The 16615-nt window shown below is 47.9% G+C and overlaps 7 protein-coding genes across 7 annotated transcripts; 3 read left to right on the top strand and 4 right to left on the bottom strand.

The window, feature by feature from the left end:
- Positions 1-443: 443 nt before the first annotated feature.
- DFJ58DRAFT_184336 (carbohydrate-binding module family 13 protein) lies at positions 444-1380 on the bottom strand. The gene is made up of 4 exons (XM_041379093.1): positions 1101-1380; positions 1009-1046; positions 779-951; positions 444-707 (listed from the first exon to the last, which is right to left on the bottom strand). Exons 1-4 carry the CDS (start codon positions 1201-1203, stop codon positions 569-571), a joined length of 453 nt encoding a protein of 150 aa, XP_041251022.1. The 5' UTR covers positions 1204-1380; the 3' UTR covers positions 444-568.
- Positions 1381-4695: 3315 nt separating this feature from the next.
- On the bottom strand, positions 4696-6131 carry DFJ58DRAFT_755970 (uncharacterized protein). Its single transcript, XM_041388079.1, has 5 exons — positions 5856-6131; positions 5521-5805; positions 5422-5459; positions 5055-5373; positions 4696-5001 (listed from the first exon to the last, which is right to left on the bottom strand). The coding sequence occupies exons 1-5, from the start codon at positions 6036-6038 to the stop codon at positions 4750-4752; spliced, it is 1077 nt and encodes a 358-aa protein (XP_041251023.1). The 5' UTR covers positions 6039-6131; the 3' UTR covers positions 4696-4749.
- A 192-nt stretch (positions 6132-6323) lies between these two features.
- DFJ58DRAFT_755974 (uncharacterized protein) lies at positions 6324-7875 on the top strand. The gene is made up of 8 exons (XM_041388080.1): positions 6324-6795; positions 6844-6976; positions 7034-7088; positions 7135-7203; positions 7258-7269; positions 7323-7481; positions 7539-7679; positions 7733-7875. The coding sequence occupies exons 1-8, from the start codon at positions 6542-6544 to the stop codon at positions 7753-7755; spliced, it is 846 nt and encodes a 281-aa protein (XP_041251024.1). The 5' UTR covers positions 6324-6541; the 3' UTR covers positions 7756-7875.
- A 1781-nt stretch (positions 7876-9656) lies between these two features.
- On the top strand, positions 9657-10412 carry DFJ58DRAFT_755976 (methionine sulfoxide reductase; the record flags this gene model as incomplete). Its single annotated transcript, XM_041388081.1, has 4 exons — positions 9657-9715; positions 9771-9930; positions 9981-10106; positions 10162-10412. Coding segments are annotated over 4 exons (395 nt in total), but the record flags the coding sequence as incomplete, so codon positions are not given.
- Positions 10413-11087: 675 nt separating this feature from the next.
- DFJ58DRAFT_755979 (tropomyosin like-domain-containing protein) lies at positions 11088-12212 on the bottom strand. The gene is made up of 6 exons (XM_041388082.1): positions 12190-12212; positions 12061-12128; positions 11881-11984; positions 11524-11828; positions 11380-11470; positions 11088-11326 (listed from the first exon to the last, which is right to left on the bottom strand). Exons 2-6 carry the CDS (start codon positions 12071-12073, stop codon positions 11255-11257), a joined length of 585 nt encoding a protein of 194 aa, XP_041251026.1. The 5' UTR covers positions 12074-12128; positions 12190-12212; the 3' UTR covers positions 11088-11254.
- On the top strand, positions 12132-14320 carry DFJ58DRAFT_755980 (uncharacterized protein). The gene is made up of 11 exons (XM_041388083.1): positions 12132-12216; positions 12273-12300; positions 12358-12452; positions 12520-12677; positions 12836-13001; positions 13062-13233; positions 13285-13612; positions 13663-13752; positions 13806-13889; positions 13943-14074; positions 14130-14320. Exons 1-11 carry the CDS (start codon positions 12192-12194, stop codon positions 14199-14201), a joined length of 1350 nt encoding a protein of 449 aa, XP_041251027.1. The 5' UTR covers positions 12132-12191; the 3' UTR covers positions 14202-14320.
- On the bottom strand, positions 14321-16589 carry DFJ58DRAFT_755985 (P-loop containing nucleoside triphosphate hydrolase protein). Its single transcript, XM_041388084.1, has 10 exons — positions 16482-16589; positions 16377-16422; positions 16202-16288; positions 16102-16149; positions 15406-16050; positions 15121-15353; positions 14951-15066; positions 14747-14892; positions 14625-14695; positions 14321-14570 (listed from the first exon to the last, which is right to left on the bottom strand). The coding sequence occupies exons 1-10, from the start codon at positions 16539-16541 to the stop codon at positions 14394-14396; spliced, it is 1629 nt and encodes a 542-aa protein (XP_041251028.1). The 5' UTR covers positions 16542-16589; the 3' UTR covers positions 14321-14393.
- Positions 16590-16615: the final 26 nt, after the last annotated feature.

Genomic DNA, 16615 nt, shown 5'->3' on the forward strand with positions numbered 1-16615 from the left:
TGGGTAAGTATAGAACGACCGAGATCAATCGCATGAAAGTGATGACAAAAGAAGTGTTGGCCAAGAATTGGGGAATAAGAATGTACTTCTCGCCCAACGGGGATATTGTCCAGTGCATAGCAAGAGATACATTCTGTAGTTGAAATGACTGTCTGCAGGCAATGAGTTGGATCTGGTTCGATTGGTATCAAGAGGCCATATATATAAGGTTATGCGAATCGTGCTCAGAACAGGCATGTCCGTCAAGTCAGTATTCGATAACGGGCATTCGTGGATGCAGAATGTCAGGACGGGTATATACGGAAGGAAGTACAGCATTCTCGCACATCTTGTAGCGACGAGGGCTTTTTCGTGTTCCACAAAGACCTCATCCCACTAATGAGGGAGTCAGGAACTACAAAATCAAGGACTCGTCAATTCCCTGATGAATGCTCCGCAGATAGTCGTACTGACGGGGAGGATCTGTATGAAGTATGCTCGTATTACATTATACGAGCCTGGGGTAGAAACATACCTTTGAATCAGTTTAGTGCATCCCTGACGATTTTTGAGGCTGAGTGTGCTGGTCCTAAATGGAAGCCCGCTCGACAGGTGCCCAAATCTGATGGGGGTTATGCCAACTTCCCCAAAGCTGAATTTTCGTGCGGTTTGCTGGACTTCCATTGTTGGATAGCTCTAAGCTAAAATTCGTACCATGGGCCAATATCCTGCCAAACAAAAAAAAAACGATAAGAATCAATTCATCACCAGACATGCGCGGTATGAAAGACATGCACACCTAATGCCTTTAGTGCCTTTGATATCAGAATCTTCAATATCCCACCTGAAAGGAGACGGAACAGCAACGACCCTGGTGCCGTTATCGGCGTTGCCTTCGATTCCGAGGTATTGTCCAGAGCGGGAAGACTTGATGAACCAGCCGTTCTGGTCACCAACACGCTGGAAGATCCACTGCGAACCAAGAGGCTAGTCAATATACGGCCTGTCCGCGACGGGATGATAAATTACCGCCTGGTTGGAACCATCGTGGGGGTGATAGCCGGTAACTGGATTTGTGCAATGTTAGCGATACCCTTGCCTGGAGCAGGGATGATGCTTACTGGAATAGTTATCAGCACTCGAGAGGTCGACAGCCGTGCCTCCCTGACGATTTCTGAGGATGTAAGTTTGTTGATCCTTAATGGAGACCCGCTCGGTAGGCATCCAAATCTGAGTGTCACTTTCCCAAAGCTGAACTTTCGTGTGGTTTGCCGAAAGTCCCCAGAATAGGTCTATGCCAAATTTCGTACCAGGGACCAATATCCTGCCGAACAAAAAGTGGTAAGAACCAATTCATCACCAGACATGCGCAGTATGAAAGACATGCACACTTAATGCCTTTAGTATTTCCGACGTTGGAGTCTTTGACATCCCACTTGAAGGGGTTTGATACAACAACGACCGCGGTGCCATTTTTGGACTTGCCTTCGATTCCAAGATATTTTCCGGAATGGGAAGACTTTATGAACCACCCGCTCTGGTCGCCATCCTGCTGGAAGATCCACTAAGAACCGAGAAGCTAATCAGCATGACCTGTCCGCAGTCGGATGGCAAGTAAGCGCATTACCGCCTGGCTAGAGCCATCGTGGGGGCGAAAACCGATGACTAAGTTAAGGCTGGCTTGGGATACTCCTGAAGCAAGGATGATATGCTTACCGGAGTAGTCCTCGTCACCTGAGAAGAGGTCAATATTAGTGCCTGCCTGACTGTTTTTCAGGCTGTATGTATGTTGGTTCTTGATGTGAGCCATCGTGAATGTCGGAGTTCTGGCCGGTCTTGGTACAAGTCTAACCAGACGAGTCTGGGTACAAAGTCTGGGTACCCCTCGGCGAGCTCGGCAAATTCAAGCGGAGTGGAATAAGCCACTTGCATGCGACTCACCTAAGCAAGGACATAATTCAAATTTCATGAGCATCCCGCCTCTTTGCTGCCCGCTGAATGCTACTTCCCACAGCGTTCCAACTTGCTTTATAGATGACATGGAAACCGGGGCTGAAAGATCGTAGGAACGTCTTTGAAGTGGTGCCAACAATCTGAAATTCAAAGTGCCCTCCACTATGCACTACCACAATGGATTACTTTGCAGCAGAAGGCGCAATCGGCATCAAGTTACATGCACATGCTCACAATTCATTCAATTGTATACAAAAAATGCAAGCCTCTCCAACCCATCGTCTGATTGTGGAAAGATATGAGGAAACATCCACCACGCATGCGTCAAATCCGCATAATCCACTATCCCCGCCCGCCTTTTGGACACCACTCACGATTCTCCGTGAGCTCTCAGCAACATTATCGGCTGTACCAGTCATCACCAATGTCTTCGGCCAGCTTGCAGTGAATGGAATTAGCATGCCTGATGCTAAAGGGTGGTTGGCAGGAAAATTGCCTAGATACTGGGAAGAACAGACTTGGTAGGCTGATAGAGGTGTGGAGGTGTAGGAGGCGTCAGTAAGGTCAGCGTCTGGGGAAAAGAGTGCGACATGTCCTGGCATGGGCAGAGTGGATTGCGAGATGATATACGTGAGGACAAGAACTAGATGAAAGTGAGATATGAATACGAGAAGAACTTGATAAATCATTATGCACCCAAGTTTCCACCTGCACTATCACCTGTGATAGTGATATTCTCGGCGGAAAAGCCTTTTAAGATGAGGTGATCTTGTAATTTGGGGACCGTCGCAAGTCTACGGGAAGGAGCTGCGATGATGGGTGCACTGGATCGTTGTGCGCCAGATTTCTTCCCCAAGCGCGTAGAGTATGCGAGAGAAGAATAACATCAACCTCTTTCACGTTGCATGCCCGGAGACGTTGCCGCCTCCGTGCACATGAAGTATGACTTAGACGTGATTCTTCGCATCAGCAAAAGATTCGGAAGGCGCATCAGTGTAAAAGAAGACGGGAAACTGACCCGGTTGGATCGAAGTTGAGTGAATAGATGGAGGTATCTGAGAGGAAGGCTGAGCTAACTGAGCCTAACTCACAAGAGATGCGAATTCCTTCCGGGATTCCTTTGGTGGGCACCTGTGCGCGCTCAGCAAGCAATTGATGATCATTGATCATTGGGCCTAGCCGAACGTGCGCTTGAAAACATCGATTGCGGTGCGGATGCCATGAAGAGCTGCTGCTTGCGTAGGGGTCCAGGTGGGTCGAGTCAGTGGTGAAGATATTTCTGATATTGTATCTGCAATCCATCATTCGTGCAAAGGCATTTTATCATTTCATGCGGGATCCTATATGCAGGCTTGGGCACTGCTATCGTCGATTGATGATTGAATAATATCTTTAACGTTGAATATTGAATAATGATACAGACAGCAAGTGACAAATGAGGGTTGCTAACCTGCTATTGATTCAGCAGAGCGTATTTTCGGGTACGGCAAGGGAAACGGACGAAGATGATGTGTGGGGAGGTGTCAGCTTTACCAACATGTATTCTACACATCTTCCCTGCCTTTGTATAATTGGAAGAAATGTGATTTTACTTTACCTTTGTCAGAGATCAGACAAATGTGACTGTCTTAGCGTCTGGACAATATCGATACCCAAAGTTGTTCAATTCACAACAACCTCCGTGCACACGTCTGAAGTCGCAACAACATCGTCTGCACGGACTTGAATGTTTGCAAATTGCGCTTCAAAAGGTAGAGCGATGATGACCACCTGGTCACGTGAAATCACGTACGGAAACATGAGGAAACTCATGTTTGAGTTCTTAGGGCTGATTCAGAATACCGAGCTATCGCTTGTGCCGCAATGCGGGCCCTCCTGCCCCATGAGATACGACGAGAGATGAGAAATCAATGAAAGGTCAAGGGTGCGTACATCATTTCACGGTCGGGAGTGTATCGCCGTAGTGGCCTACTATTTGGGGATAAGCGTCTGGTGCAAGGAATGCGTCAACGGATGAACGATGGGACAAAAATCATAATTACCCAGCTAGTTCCAGAAACGATCTACATTCCCGTGCACCTGAGGACCGTCCCGTGGATTGCGCCTTATGTGGGTCGTGCGGTCCTCAAAACAATGGCGGTTTTCGCCGTTCGGGTTTCAGGCTTAATAAAAGACTGGTTCTGTGGCTCGAGCTCAACAATCGTGCTGTCGAGCCAATTCTCATGGGGTCCCCCAATTTGGGAGAAACGACTATCTTCCTTCGACCATAAGGGCTGTCTAGGGGAGACTACAATTTGGGTGTAGGGAAGCTTTGATGCAACTGCGAAAGATGCAGCTTGGACATGTTCGTCAGGTCCCAGCATTTGGAGGGCAAAAAGGTCAGTAGGAATGAAATAGACGAATGAAAGAGCATCCTCCGCCCATACTCGGCACGGTATGTGCGCATCATTTATTGCACTCCATGACGCGCGGGCTTGAGTCGAATGACTTGCATTTCAATGCTGTCAGTACTCGAATTATAACGAAGGTTTATCGTGATTGTCGGAGCTGATGTGGTCTCCCGTAGTTAGACTAGTCAGACCTTGAAGACAGTCGTTGCAGGAGCTGTAAAATCTGTTGCAATTCTCGGCTGGTCACCTGACGCCAGTGTAAGTGCGTTGATACATAAGAGTGAACGTCGGTATGCACCTTACGGACAGTATCTGACGCTGTGCAGTCAAGGGTGTGGGGTGAAGTCAGCGTGATATCTCAAACTCTAGAGGATTCAAGGGCAGAAAACTCGTGCATTGTAGCAGACTAGTTACATAGAAGTCCATTCTATGACAGCGAGGTATGCGTTGGGGGAATCCTGCGTACTATGTACTGAATGCGACGGGTCCAATGTGCTAGGAGATCAAAAACAGATCTCTCTTCATCATGAGTCACCCGGGAACGTAATTTCCAGCTGCTGAAACCTTGACGTATAACCTGGAATCGAGAAAATACTTCGTCCATGTTTGGACGTTGTGCTGGATCCGAGTGCATCATGTCCGATACCAGACCGTTCAAGAATTCCACACCTAAGTAGTGCTGTTTTGCATAAATCAGAGTATGAAAAACGAGAAGCCACTGTTGCACTTTACATCGAGAAATGTTTCTTGGATGGCATGCCCAAGATACCAAACATCGGTTGGGAAAGGGTTCCGAGGTTTGAAGTTGTCTTCGTTGAACTCAGGTACATCTTTATCTCCACCAAATATCGGTTCTTCTAATGGGTTGGTGTTGGATGCCTCATATTGGCGGGAGATACCAAAGTCTATGTAGTAGTATCGTGGAGGAGACTTCGTGCGCGCATGATGCCTTGCCACTCGTTTGTAGTCCTCCGACATATACTGGTCGCTTGCATGCCATGGGTCTATGAACATTCTGTCATCCATCAGGATGTTTAGCTGCATGCAATCCCTAAGCCCGGGCCATGAGACAAGTCACCAGAGCAACTTAGATACGTACCGGTGAGCGACATGATGTCTGTGCATGAAGCGCAGCCCCTTCAATTTAAAGGAAAATGGACAGAAATGAGCCATAATCAGTCAATCAGCAAGACCTTACCTCAAAAAGCTGTTGGATGCAGTCTACAACTTCCCCGATCGTGTCAAAATAAGGATCTGTAGCATCTCGAAGCAACGGCATGACAATTATCACAGTATGATCGTCGGCGGGCACCTCCAGAACATCGTAGATTGGAACGCAATGGTTGGCTGGATCATTGCGAAGAGAGGAGGTAGAGAAATAACGACCAATTTCTATCTCATAAGGGTGTCGCGATACGTCGATACGCTTGAGTGATACGCGAGCACCGTCTTGAATGCGCCGTGCATCCAACACAAGATAGTGCTAAAGGACGCATGGTAATTTATGAACACTGCTATTATTGAAGCACCTACTGGTGACGCGATTCCATCCTCGCAATTTATGTCAGCTTTGTTGGTGTTCGTCCAAGAGGGGACCCAATCTGGACTGTAGCGACTTCGCAACTTATAACCCTTTTCTGTGAGGAATTGGTAGTGGCTCCTCCACCAAATCTCGTATTCAGCAAGATGAGAATGAGCAGCGGAGGTCGAGGCCATCCTCAGAAATCTGCTTGTGGAGTGGACTAAAAGTAAAACTTGTCAAAGCGATAGAGAACAAACATGGGCCCACATGGGTAATTCGGACCCCGGGACATCGCGGACTTCAGAACCAACTTACTACTTAATTATATAATGGCAGGGCTGTCGATCGTGAGTCGCCGTGCCAAGTTACCTCTCAACAATTCATAATATCCAGCTTGAGTATATATACGTACCCGCAAAGTATCCTGATAGGGAACTTTTATCCGAATGACAAAAATATTCTGTTGTATTGTTCTATCTCGAGGATTACACGATTCCTCGTCGACAAGGCTCAAGCGCTCAAGCTCAAGCATCAGATTTATAGTAGCTGCTCGTTGCCATATCCGCATAATCTTCCTTCTAAGGAACCAAGCTTGTTATCTTTACCCTTTGAACTCATCATCAATCGCTCGCACAAGTCTTTGTATATAACCAAGGAAATCAGCGCGCCAACTTCCATCGATTTTTAGTTATATCCCATGCCCCCTCCAATGGCCAGCACAACAGTTCGAATATCCGCGAACTTTGGACCTGCGAGCCAATTTGAGAACTCGCCCGCTACCTTCATCCAGCTGAAGGGCCGGACAGATCACGAACAGGGCGAACTTTATCTACAATTATCGCTGACAGCCCTGCGAGAGCTGGCCGACTTGTTGGAAAATGATCGTCTCTCAGCAACTGATAAAGCTACCTACAATCGAGCCTACACCGCTGGAAAGCTTCAATATGACCAGTAGGCTTTTTTACCTAGCCAGAAAGTTTTACTCACCCATTTCTACAGAGCGGTAAAACTCAGAGACCAGCTTCAGATGCGGAAGAAGTCTTTCCGCAAGTTCATTGTTAACCTTTTCGTCCGCGAGTCGGATGCCAAGCATTTTCGTAAAGTTACATATCGGGCTTATAAGGGTATCAAAGTAAGTTGACCAGCCGCGTAACAGGCATATCAGAATTGCAGTTGAATCGCCATACAGAGAACTTCAGAAGACTTGGTCAGACGTTTGCTGCCGGAAAAAGATGATACCCTTGGTATGTCAGAAGGACAGTGCGAGTTCCCTTACTGACTGTTGGCCAGTATTTGGAAGTCCAGGGGAGTCCGCACAAGCCTCTGTTTGTGAGGGGAGTCTGTGTGATGTGGTAGAGAGTATGTATCATCTACGCATTCTATAGCAGAATACTGAGCATATTTTACACAAAGACTGTCTTTCAGGTTGGCGCGATAAGTTCTTTCCCTTCGTCCATATCTCACATCTATTGGATTAGTCACCGATCTTCCTCCGAACGAAACCATCCGAGGCCTTAATGTAGATGTACACAATGAACAAGAAGAACAAGAGGTCTTTGAATCGCTGAGTCGAATAGCGAAAGCTAGAGAGGCATACAAAGAAGAAGCAGAATATGATGATGATGATCAATCCACCAGTATGTTTTTAAAATCATCGCCCATGATAGAACTCAACAGATTCCTTGATATCTCAGTCAGATCCCCGCACTCACAAAGTAGAGCATCATCTCCTAGCCCGAGTTGCAAAATCAATGTTTATTACAATATCAACCAAAGCGCGGTGTCTTTTGATTCGGAATTGACAGGAACAACATTGAACTTCGGGGTGAATGGAGGTTTGTCATGTTCACTGCCGATGTCATTCCGCGATGTTTAATGACAATGATAGGGGTCGGCTCTGCGTATGGTTGAATACTGGATACCCAATAACCCAACGTCTCAGTTAGATTGATTTGATGGTTGTAATTCGTGTTCAATAACATGTCTAGTCGGCAGTAACGTTGAAGTAATACATCAAATATTGATCGGGCATTCGTGGGTCTCTGGCTAGAAGGTCATCATGATGATGATAAACGCGGGTACCGCAATTACGTCTATACTTCCAGCATCAGTTCAAACTCCGGCAATGATGTATCACACAAATGTCACAAGCCGTAATCCCAGTTTCTATTCCGCGAGGCTGGAAAACATTCTCGAGGCCTTGAGGAGCGGCGACCGATCATCGCGATTGATCGGATTTGAGATGGCACATTGTCCTTGCCGATCCACGTAACGTGTGTCGAGATTTTGACGTATGGGTGTTGTACTGCCAGGAGGACAAAGTGCCACTGACCTGCCGCATGATGGCATCACGATCTGTTCCTTGTTCCATGGCTACTTCTGGGTATCATTGTTCTCCAATGCAGAAAGCTCAAACAACGGAGTTTGTCTTTCGTGTGTCGACTAATTAATAGTCGAGCGGCACCCTTTACGACCTTTGACGTTGCAACGTTGAGCTCTGTGTGGCACATGAGATCAAGCTTGTGACCAGCCTACCGTATGCTATATTCACGGATGCTCGAGTAGTGCAAAAATCTCACCGTAGCTCAAATTGGCGCATAGTTGTTAGTCAGACTGGTTACGAGTCTAACACGAGATACTGATATCCTCCACATTTCCCACATTGGGTGCAGCGGATGAGAACAGTGAAAAGCCACTGGGCCCCCAATGCAGGAATACTAGGTGAAGCACAAATTGCCCTGGTACGATAACGTATCCTTAGCTGTCACTCGCTGGATGGCGCAGAGTTCTATCTTGTGGGGTCCTGCACAATCATGATGCATGATGGACGGGTTCCATGAATACTCGAACTAAAATATGAGGCAGTCTGTAACATTTGCGAAGGCCGAAGGGACAAAGGAGACATGGAACACGTGACATGCATCGTGGACACACGTACGCACCAAAGAGATGATAGCACAGACGACTCAAGCTTACTGCTCGAAAGCACACGGAGAAGTGTTCGTAGGTTATACACGATGAGATAAAAAAAAAGAGAAGTAGATCTGTTATAAGCGAGTCGAGGAACGCCGTTCGGGTTGGAAATCGAACCAGGGAGTTGGTCAACGGAAGGGGCCGGCTTAACTCAGGGTTCGTCAAAAGAGAAAAACGGCGAGGATGTAAGAGAATGGCACCCGGAGCATCTTTATGCTGCCGCATATCCAACTTGAGGTGGACTAAATTGGGAAAGCAGTTTGGTTGATTGCGGTCGACAGACGTCCGTTCAAAGCCAATAATTATGGGGTCCATCAATTTGGGTATAGAAAAGCTTTGATAGAACTGAAGAAGATGCAGCATGTACTTTTTCGCCTAGCACCACCAGTGGCAGCACTTGGAGGGCAAAAGGATAAGAACGAAATAGATGGATGACAGAGTATCCTCCGCTGAGTCCGCTCATCCGAGTCCACGCGCAGGCTTCCTTGCGTTCCAATATTTGCTGTCGGTACTCGAATGATAATTATGGCAACCCATTGTGATTGATAGAGTCTTCTGTTGGTCCCCCGTAGATTCATTCAAGAACTTAGGCCTATAGGCCTGGGATGTTGCTGCAAAGATGTAACACATAATTTACATAACGACTTTCCTGACCCTTTTCGGCTGGTCACCTGACGTCATTGTCAGCGTCTTGCCCAGCCATTAATATTGCCAGCACGTCCATATGATCGCAAACCCCGCCAGTCTCCTGCGGTATAACAGGTCTGTTGCGTCTTTCACCAGCATCAGAAGAGCCTCTCTCCTGACTTTCAAATCTCGTTTCCATCGATCTTCCTTCATCATGGGCGCTAACTCAAAGTCTGAAGACGAATGGCGTGCCATCTTGTCTCCAGAACAGGTGTGTTCTCCGATCTACACCTTAGATGTATGTTCACTCTTTGTGTCGGAGGTAGTTTAGAATTCTCCGTCAGAAGGGAACAGAGGCGCCCAACACAGGGGACTACAATCACCATGACGCGCCAGGCGTATACTCCTGTGCTGGCTGTGGGACACCACTATACAAGAGCAGCACCAAGTTTAACAGCGGCTGCGGGTGGCCTGCTTTCTTTGATGGTAACTTGTTATTCTGGGAAATCCATATTCTCTCTTATGGTTCATCGTAGCGATCCCTGGTGCCGTTAATAGGCATCAAGATCGGTCAATGTTTATGACTAGGATAGAGATTACCTGTACCGCATGCGGTGGCCACCTCGGGCATGTGTTCAAGGGAGAAGGATTCGACACGCCAAGTGCGCTCCTTTCTATCTTGCATAATTTTGATTCTGGGTCTCACAACCTCTACAGCCGACGAACGACACTGCGTGAATTCCGTCTCGCTGAACTTTAAGGAGTAATAAAGTCTTGGTTATATGGATATCATTATAATGCAGATACAATATGTACCATTGGCCGGCGACGCACTGTAGATTATGAAATTCAGCTTGTTCAGTATCTCACCTGAGGGAGAGGACATTGACGATAGTTGAATGGAAAGCCGAATCTCGACAACAACGATGAACTGGGTGATGCACTTTGATAATAAGAATGCATAGATAAGCACATGAGCTCTTCACCTCAATAAGAACGTCCACGCAGTCCTAGATACGACCTAGGAGATGATAGGCCAATCTCAGCACTGTGAGGCACTGCCGCAAATGGACGAATGAGACCCAAGAGGAAGACCTAAGTATAGAGCCCAAATAAGCCACAGGGAATACGGCATTCAGGCGATACATGATGGGATTGAGAATCGAGGAACGCAAGATCCATAAACTCGGATGATAGCTGGCAACTTGAAGAGTGTGTGCTAGGAGCCGCCCCATTTGTATTGATGAAATTCTGCGGGAATAGAGAAAGGCAAAAGTGTTTGTCATCAAAGCGGGCGACATATCGGCCAATATTCAGTGGACACCGACTAGTATTGCTTCACGCGGTTGATAAAAACGGCCACCTCGTACCCGGTAAGTAGCAAACAATTATGTGTCTGCGTTGTGGTCCCGAAGGTCGAGCTGAAGAAGAACATGCGGTGTCCACGCGTTTGTAAATGTCAGCTGCCGCCTGGTCATTCTGATGGATTGTCGATGACTCGCAGGGCATGAGGAAATGGGTTCGGGCGCGTCTAGTCACGTGCCGACGCTTACAACTTATGTAATCATGACTTGCAAACCCCCTAACACTTCAACAAGGAACTTACTGGGAACAAAGAGTTGCCGGATCGTAAGATCAGCCAAAGGATCTGGGGCAAGAATTTATTCAGTTCAATAATCAGACACTATTCCTGGTAGAAGAATTATGAGAATGTCGCGTAGAAAGTCGTGACCACATTGTGCAGGCTGTGGTATGAGATAGTCGAGATCGAAGCTCTATATAGAGAGCGCAGGAGACATGAAGAAACAGATTACAGTGACTCCATGTTGGCGACCATGTTGTCCAGTTCTGCTTGGGATGCTTTGTACTTCTGTTGCATTTCCTGTGCAAGAGTGTCAGTTGGCATTTCTAACAGCATAGAGCACATCAAGATACCTCGAATTTCTTCTCCCATTGATCACGCTCTTGCTCGATCCGTTGAACTTGGCGTTCGAAGTGTTCTGCCTTGACGTCCACTTGCCGTAGCCTGAATAGGTGATCAGTCGTTGACAACAGATGATGGTGGTGGTTACAACGTACTTCTCCATCGTTTCTTTCACGTTCTTCTCAGCAGCATCAAGTTCCTCCTCCAGCAACGCAATCTTTCTTGTGAGGTTCTCGTTCGTGCTTCTCAACGACTCTCCCTCGTCCTGTGAAGCCTTGGCTTCCGCAAGTTTCGCGTCTACCTTGTCAAGCTCCGCCTCAAGAACAGAGATCTTATGGGTCATCGAAGTAATCTCCTGATCCTTTTCAAGGATAAGTTGATCATATTTCTTGTTCTTAGCTTCTGATTCTTCAGCGCGAGTGACCGCATTGTCTGCCTCCAAGCGCAGCTGGTTCATTTTCTACAAGCGCATGTTCAGTAAGATCGAATGTACGCAAACGATCGCTGCCAACCTCTTTGATCTTCTCCATTGTGTTTGATGGATGTGCAGATGGTGTAGACGATGGTAATGGTGAACGAGGAAGCAAACCAACTTTGACGGGCACCTTGCTGGGCACTGCCAATAGCCACAGTCAGCTTAAATGGGACAACACCGTGGGAAACATGAAATCGACGATAAAGCAAGCACTTGCCTTTTCCGATCATGATAGGTCAAATCTGGTTAAGCTGAGACGAAGCTGGTTTGCTGGCGTATCTGTTCCTTGAAGAAATACAATCAGTGTCCAACGTACTCGACGACGAGCAAGAACAGTGAATCTTACAGATGAGCGCACCGGTCGCGCAAGAGGGCAAGTGGCAGATGCTACTTTTGATCCCGGGCTTCACTGACTCACTCTTATATCAGAACTGCCGATCCTCGAGGCCGTGATCAAGTAAGTCTCGTGCGCGCTCTTATTGCTACGCGTGCAACGAACCCTTACCCACCGCAGCATACGAAACCGGCTTACTGCCCTGAAGAGGGACCGTGCCGAGTTTATCAAGCCGTCAGATGTGAATGCCCTTTACCAGGCCGTCGTTAAACAAGGTAGCTATAATTCTTTCTTTCTTTCCAAGTATTATTTTATCTCATTTTGGATATTTCTCTTCGATAGTCACAAAACTCAACGACGTTCGTGATGATAACACCACTTACAACAATCGAGTGGATACAACACTGGCCGATGTGTTTAGCCTCCTTTCCTTGTGTTATCTTACATTGGGGCGAACGAAGGAGTGCCCCGCTGTGTACTCACAGCTGGCCTCCATGAGGGTCAGTATTTCACCTCTATCATTTCATTAATATTGCGGATGATATGCGCCTTGTGTTGTGGAGATCCAGCCGGCTATTGTCCACCGCATTACTTCCATATCCTCAGATATTCGTCTGCTGTATGAAGATTAGTACTGATCGTTATTTGTCATGCACAGCAATTGCTCAGTCACATGGAAGAATCGGGAGTCTACAATGAATCGGACCTAGCCCCTTTCCAACGGAGACTGAGCGAGCTACGCCACATAGTACAACAAGATGCTGAGAGCAGTAAGCACCCCGAAGCTATGACGAAGCTCCTGGAGCGCCAGTTCAATGAATGTGGTGCGCCTTCATCTCCGAATATCCTTTTGAAGTCGCTCAATGCGTGCTGCGGTTCTAAAGATGTTATCATGCGATCACTCCAAGATTCTCTGTCGGTGCTCTCAGTAGAGCTGGTTCCCATTCATGAACGCCTCGTCACGATTCGCAGACAACTCGTCGCACTGGCTGCCAAAGAGGGTTCACACAAAACCGAAATAAAGTCTCTGGCTGAGGAACTGCGTAAGATCGACTCGTGAGTGCGCCATCAACTAAACTACATCTTCCTTCTTTATCACCTTCACAGCAAACGTGTCGACGGGAAATTCCTTGGCCCAGGAGGAACCATGCCAGCTTCCCAAGCACTTTGCACTTCCCTCATCGAAGAATGTTTTGACATCCTCCAGCAAATAAAAGCGCAGGATGAGTCAAAGAACGTCGCGTCTTCTCTCAAGCCCATTCATGACCGCCTGAACGAGCTGCGCGCGGAATTGGAGAATCTCGTCCTCACGCATAGATGGAGTCTCCGCGAGACAGATCTCTATAATTATTCGATGAGCCTGCAGGAGATCGACAAGATGCGTATTGATGGCAAGTTTGTCGATACAGAGGGTAATAGGCCACCAGGACAGTACGTGAGTGGTGCCTGTACTTGGCGCACGTGCAACTATTCACAGATGTGTAGGTCCTGCTGTACTTGTTGAGACGGTGTTATGGTCTTATCTACCGTCTGTTATCGTCGAGCGAGCCAGTATCCGAGGAACTCATCCCCATCGTGTGTCTTTCTCCCATCTGTCCTCGATCATGATTCTCATGCATCACATGCAGGCCAATAAACTCTCCACAGTGAAGAAGTGTCTCAACGAAGTATACAAATTTGGCGGTCCGTTTACGCCTCGGGACCTCTACCCCGTGGGTTTCTGGTTCCTTGATTCTTTTGGTATCAGGGAGCTTATTTTTCATAGTATCAACTGGCCCTGCACCAGATCGACTCCATGCGGAAAGACGGCAGATTCGTGGGCGTAGGTGGAAATATTCCCGAAGGACAGGGTATCGTCATGGCACACCTGAACGAGTGTCATGAACTACTAGAAATGGTGCGTATTTGTTGTACTTCCTAGAACAGTAATACCGACGGAGCACGTAATCTAGCTCAAGGAGTCCATGGGCGAAAACGAGGATTATGACGACGAAGATGAGAGCGAGACAGGAGTTGCAGAATGAACTTAATTTTACTATGTTGCCAGCTCTGCCGAATTTGATGTACCCCACTTTACAGGCCTCGTATCTCACCATGCTGCTGACTTATATACAATATCACAATCGCGCTGCGAAAATAATCATGGTATTCGCGATGGGACTTTAGTGCGTGTCCGTTATAACAATGATCGAGTTAGATACACAAGGATATCTAGTCTATGAGGAGGTAAACGACGAGACGTGGTCCTCGACGACCTTCTTGATTTTAGCCTCCATCTCGGGGGTAACATTGCCAGTCGCAATCTCTTCCAAGAGTGCACTTTGGGTAGCAGTTAGATGTGAACGGAATTCAGCTTCCCATGAAGTGATTTTGTCGACGGGGATAGAGTCAAGCTGCGTGATGAGATTAGTGAGTAGTAGGTAAGGCTTAGAAGATAGGTTACGTACGAGACCGTTGACACCAGCGTAGATGATGGGCACCTGGATCTCGGTGGGCAGGGGCTGATATTGCCCTTGCTCTATTAAAAGACATCAGCCATATTTTTAGATCATCGAACGCATTTGCTTACTAAGGAGCTCAGTCAAACGTGCACCACGGGAGAGGAGGAAACGTGTTGAAGCATCAAGATCTGAACCGAATTGGGCAAAGGCAGCGACTTCACGGTACTGAGCAAGGTACAGCTTAAGAGAACCGGCGAACTTCTTCATGATCTTCCTATAGGCAGAGAAAATTGGGTTGAGGATGATATACGAAAAAACACAAGGATACGAACGTCTGGGCAGCAGAACCGACACGAGACACAGAGAGACCGACGTTAATGGCGGGACGCACACCACGGAAGAAGAGCTCAGCCTCCAAGAAGATTTGGCCGTCAGTGATCGAAATGACCTACACGCGAGATGTGGATCAAGAAATGTGTGACATTGGGCAGATATGACGTACGTTAGTAGGAATGTAGGCGGAGACATCACCACCTTGCGTCTCAATGATGGGGAGCGCAGTGAGAGATCCACCACCGAACTTGTCGCTCATCTTGGCAGCACGCTCAAGGAGACGGGAGTGGAGGTAGAAGACGTCACCAGGGTAAGCCTCACGACCGGGAGGGCGACGGAGGAGGAGAGACATCTGACGGTAAGCAACGGCCTGCTTTGACAAGTCGTCGTAGATGATGAGGGCTAACATAGTTCTCAGTACCGAATTCACCCGAAGAAGCGAATAACAGCATACCGTGCTTGCCATTGTCACGGAACCACTCGCCCATGGCACAGCCAGAGAAGGGTGCAAGGTACTGCAGGGGGGCAGCCTCTGAGGCAGTAGCAGCAACAATGATAGAGTATTTCATTGCGTCATTTTCCTCGAGGGTCTTGACGAGCTGAGCGACAGTCGAACGCTTCTGGCCGACAGCGACGTAGACACAGTAGAGCTTTTTGTCCTCATCTTTGCCATCATTCCATCGCTTCTGGTTGAGAATGGTATCGATTGCGACGGCAGTCTTTCCGGTTTGACGGTCACCAATGATAAGCTCACGTTGACCACGACCAATGGGCACCATGGCGTCAATGGGCTTAAGACCGGTCATCATAGGCTGGTTGACGGAACGACGGGGCAGGATACCGGGAGCCTTAAGGGAGGCACGCCTCCGCTCAGCAGCCTCAATGGGACCCTTTCCATCAATTGGGTTACCGAGAGCGTCAACGACACGACCAAGAAGACCTGGGCCAACGGGAACATCGACAATCTGACCAGTGCGCTTGACGGTGTCGCCCTCCTTGATGAGACGATCGTTACCGAAGATGGAGACACCGACGTTGTCAGCTTCCAAGTTGAGACACATGCCGCGGACGCCGGACGAGAATTCCACCATCTCCTCGGCTGCGAACAAGGTCATTTGCATGGAATGAATGGTCGAGAATCACGACTTACCCTGGACATTTTTGAGACCCCAGACACGTCCAATACCGTCACCGACGCCTGCGGATACTATGAGACCAACAGACTGAAAATGACCACCGCGACTACGCACTCAAGACACGGCCAGTCTCCTCGACATTTCCACTAATAGCGGTACCGGCAATACGGGACTCCAGTATTGAAGAAACCTCCGACGCGGCTGTTTATGACACGCAATGTAATGAATGACATTGGAAAGTTCCAATACACGTCAAACACAGCAGAACACGCTGTAAAGGAATACGCACCAGGCTTTGCGGTAGCATATGACCGGGAGGCCAGTGCAGCAACATTCTGAACATAAAAAGTCGTATGAGCATGAATTGAGTAGGAAAAAGCGGCAAAAGCAGGACCTTGGGAGCAGCAGCAAAGGCAGCTCTGCGCGCCGAGTTCTGGAGAGCGATTCTGTGCATTGTCACGACAGGAAAGAGTTGGATGAGAAGGAACGAGCAGAGTCGGTGTTAAAGGAATTTCTCGGAACAGACTT

The sequence above is a fragment of the Suillus subalutaceus genome, assembly GCF_016647625.1.
Source record: "Suillus subalutaceus strain FC151 chromosome Unknown DFJ58scaffold_2, whole genome shotgun sequence".
NCBI classification, from domain to species: Eukaryota; Fungi; Basidiomycota; class Agaricomycetes; order Boletales; family Suillaceae; genus Suillus; species Suillus subalutaceus.

Bases quoted from the DNA above. Each gene is read 5' to 3' on its own strand.
- DFJ58DRAFT_184336 (XM_041379093.1), bottom strand. From the start codon at position 1,203: ATGCCTACCGAGCGGGTCTCCATTAAGGATCAACAAACTTACATCCTC. The intron at 952-1,008 runs GTAATTTATCAT...CTTGGTTCGCAG, and splicing joins ACGATGGTTCCAACCAGGCG to TGGATCTTCCAGCGTGTTGG. The intron at 708-778 runs GTGTGCATGTCT...TTTGTTTGGCAG, and splicing joins AAAGGCACTAAAGGCATTAG to GATATTGGCCCATGGTACGA.
- DFJ58DRAFT_755970 (XM_041388079.1), bottom strand. From the start codon at position 6,038: ATGGCCTCGACCTCCGCTGCTCATTCTCATCTTGCTGAATACGAGATT. The intron at 5,374-5,421 runs GTACGTATCTAA...GCCCGGGCTTAG, and splicing joins AGACATCATGTCGCTCACCG to GGATTGCATGCAGCTAAACA. The intron at 5,002-5,054 runs GTAAAGTGCAAC...TATGCAAAACAG, and splicing joins TCCAAGAAACATTTCTCGAT to CACTACTTAGGTGTGGAATT.
- DFJ58DRAFT_755974 (XM_041388080.1), top strand. From the start codon at position 6,542: ATGCCCCCTCCAATGGCCAGCACAACAGTTCGAATATCCGCGAACTTT. The intron at 6,977-7,033 runs GTAAGTTGACCA...ATCGCCATACAG, and splicing joins GGGCTTATAAGGGTATCAAA to AGAACTTCAGAAGACTTGGT. The intron at 7,680-7,732 runs GTTTGTCATGTT...TGACAATGATAG, and splicing joins GAACTTCGGGGTGAATGGAG to GGGTCGGCTCTGCGTATGGT.
- DFJ58DRAFT_755979 (XM_041388082.1), bottom strand. The intron at 11,471-11,523 runs GTACGTTGTAAC...TCACCTATTCAG, and splicing joins GTGAAAGAAACGATGGAGAA to GCTACGGCAAGTGGACGTCA. The intron at 11,327-11,379 runs GTATCTTGATGT...ACTCTTGCACAG, and splicing joins AATGGGAGAAGAAATTCGAG to GAAATGCAACAGAAGTACAA.
- DFJ58DRAFT_755980 (XM_041388083.1), top strand. From the start codon at position 12,192: ATGAGCGCACCGGTCGCGCAAGAGG. The intron at 13,613-13,662 runs GTGAGTGGTGCC...ACAGATGTGTAG, and splicing joins ATAGGCCACCAGGACAGTAC to GTCCTGCTGTACTTGTTGAG. The intron at 13,753-13,805 runs GTGTGTCTTTCT...CATCACATGCAG, and splicing joins CCGAGGAACTCATCCCCATC to GCCAATAAACTCTCCACAGT.
- DFJ58DRAFT_755985 (XM_041388084.1), bottom strand. From the start codon at position 16,541: ATGCACAGAATCGCTCTCCAGAACTCGGCGCGCAGAGCTGCCTTTGCT. The intron at 16,051-16,101 runs GTAAGTCGTGAT...CCTTGTTCGCAG, and splicing joins GGGTCTCAAAAATGTCCAGG to CCGAGGAGATGGTGGAATTC. The intron at 14,571-14,624 runs GTACGTAACCTA...CTCATCACGCAG, and splicing joins ACGCTGGTGTCAACGGTCTC to CTTGACTCTATCCCCGTCGA.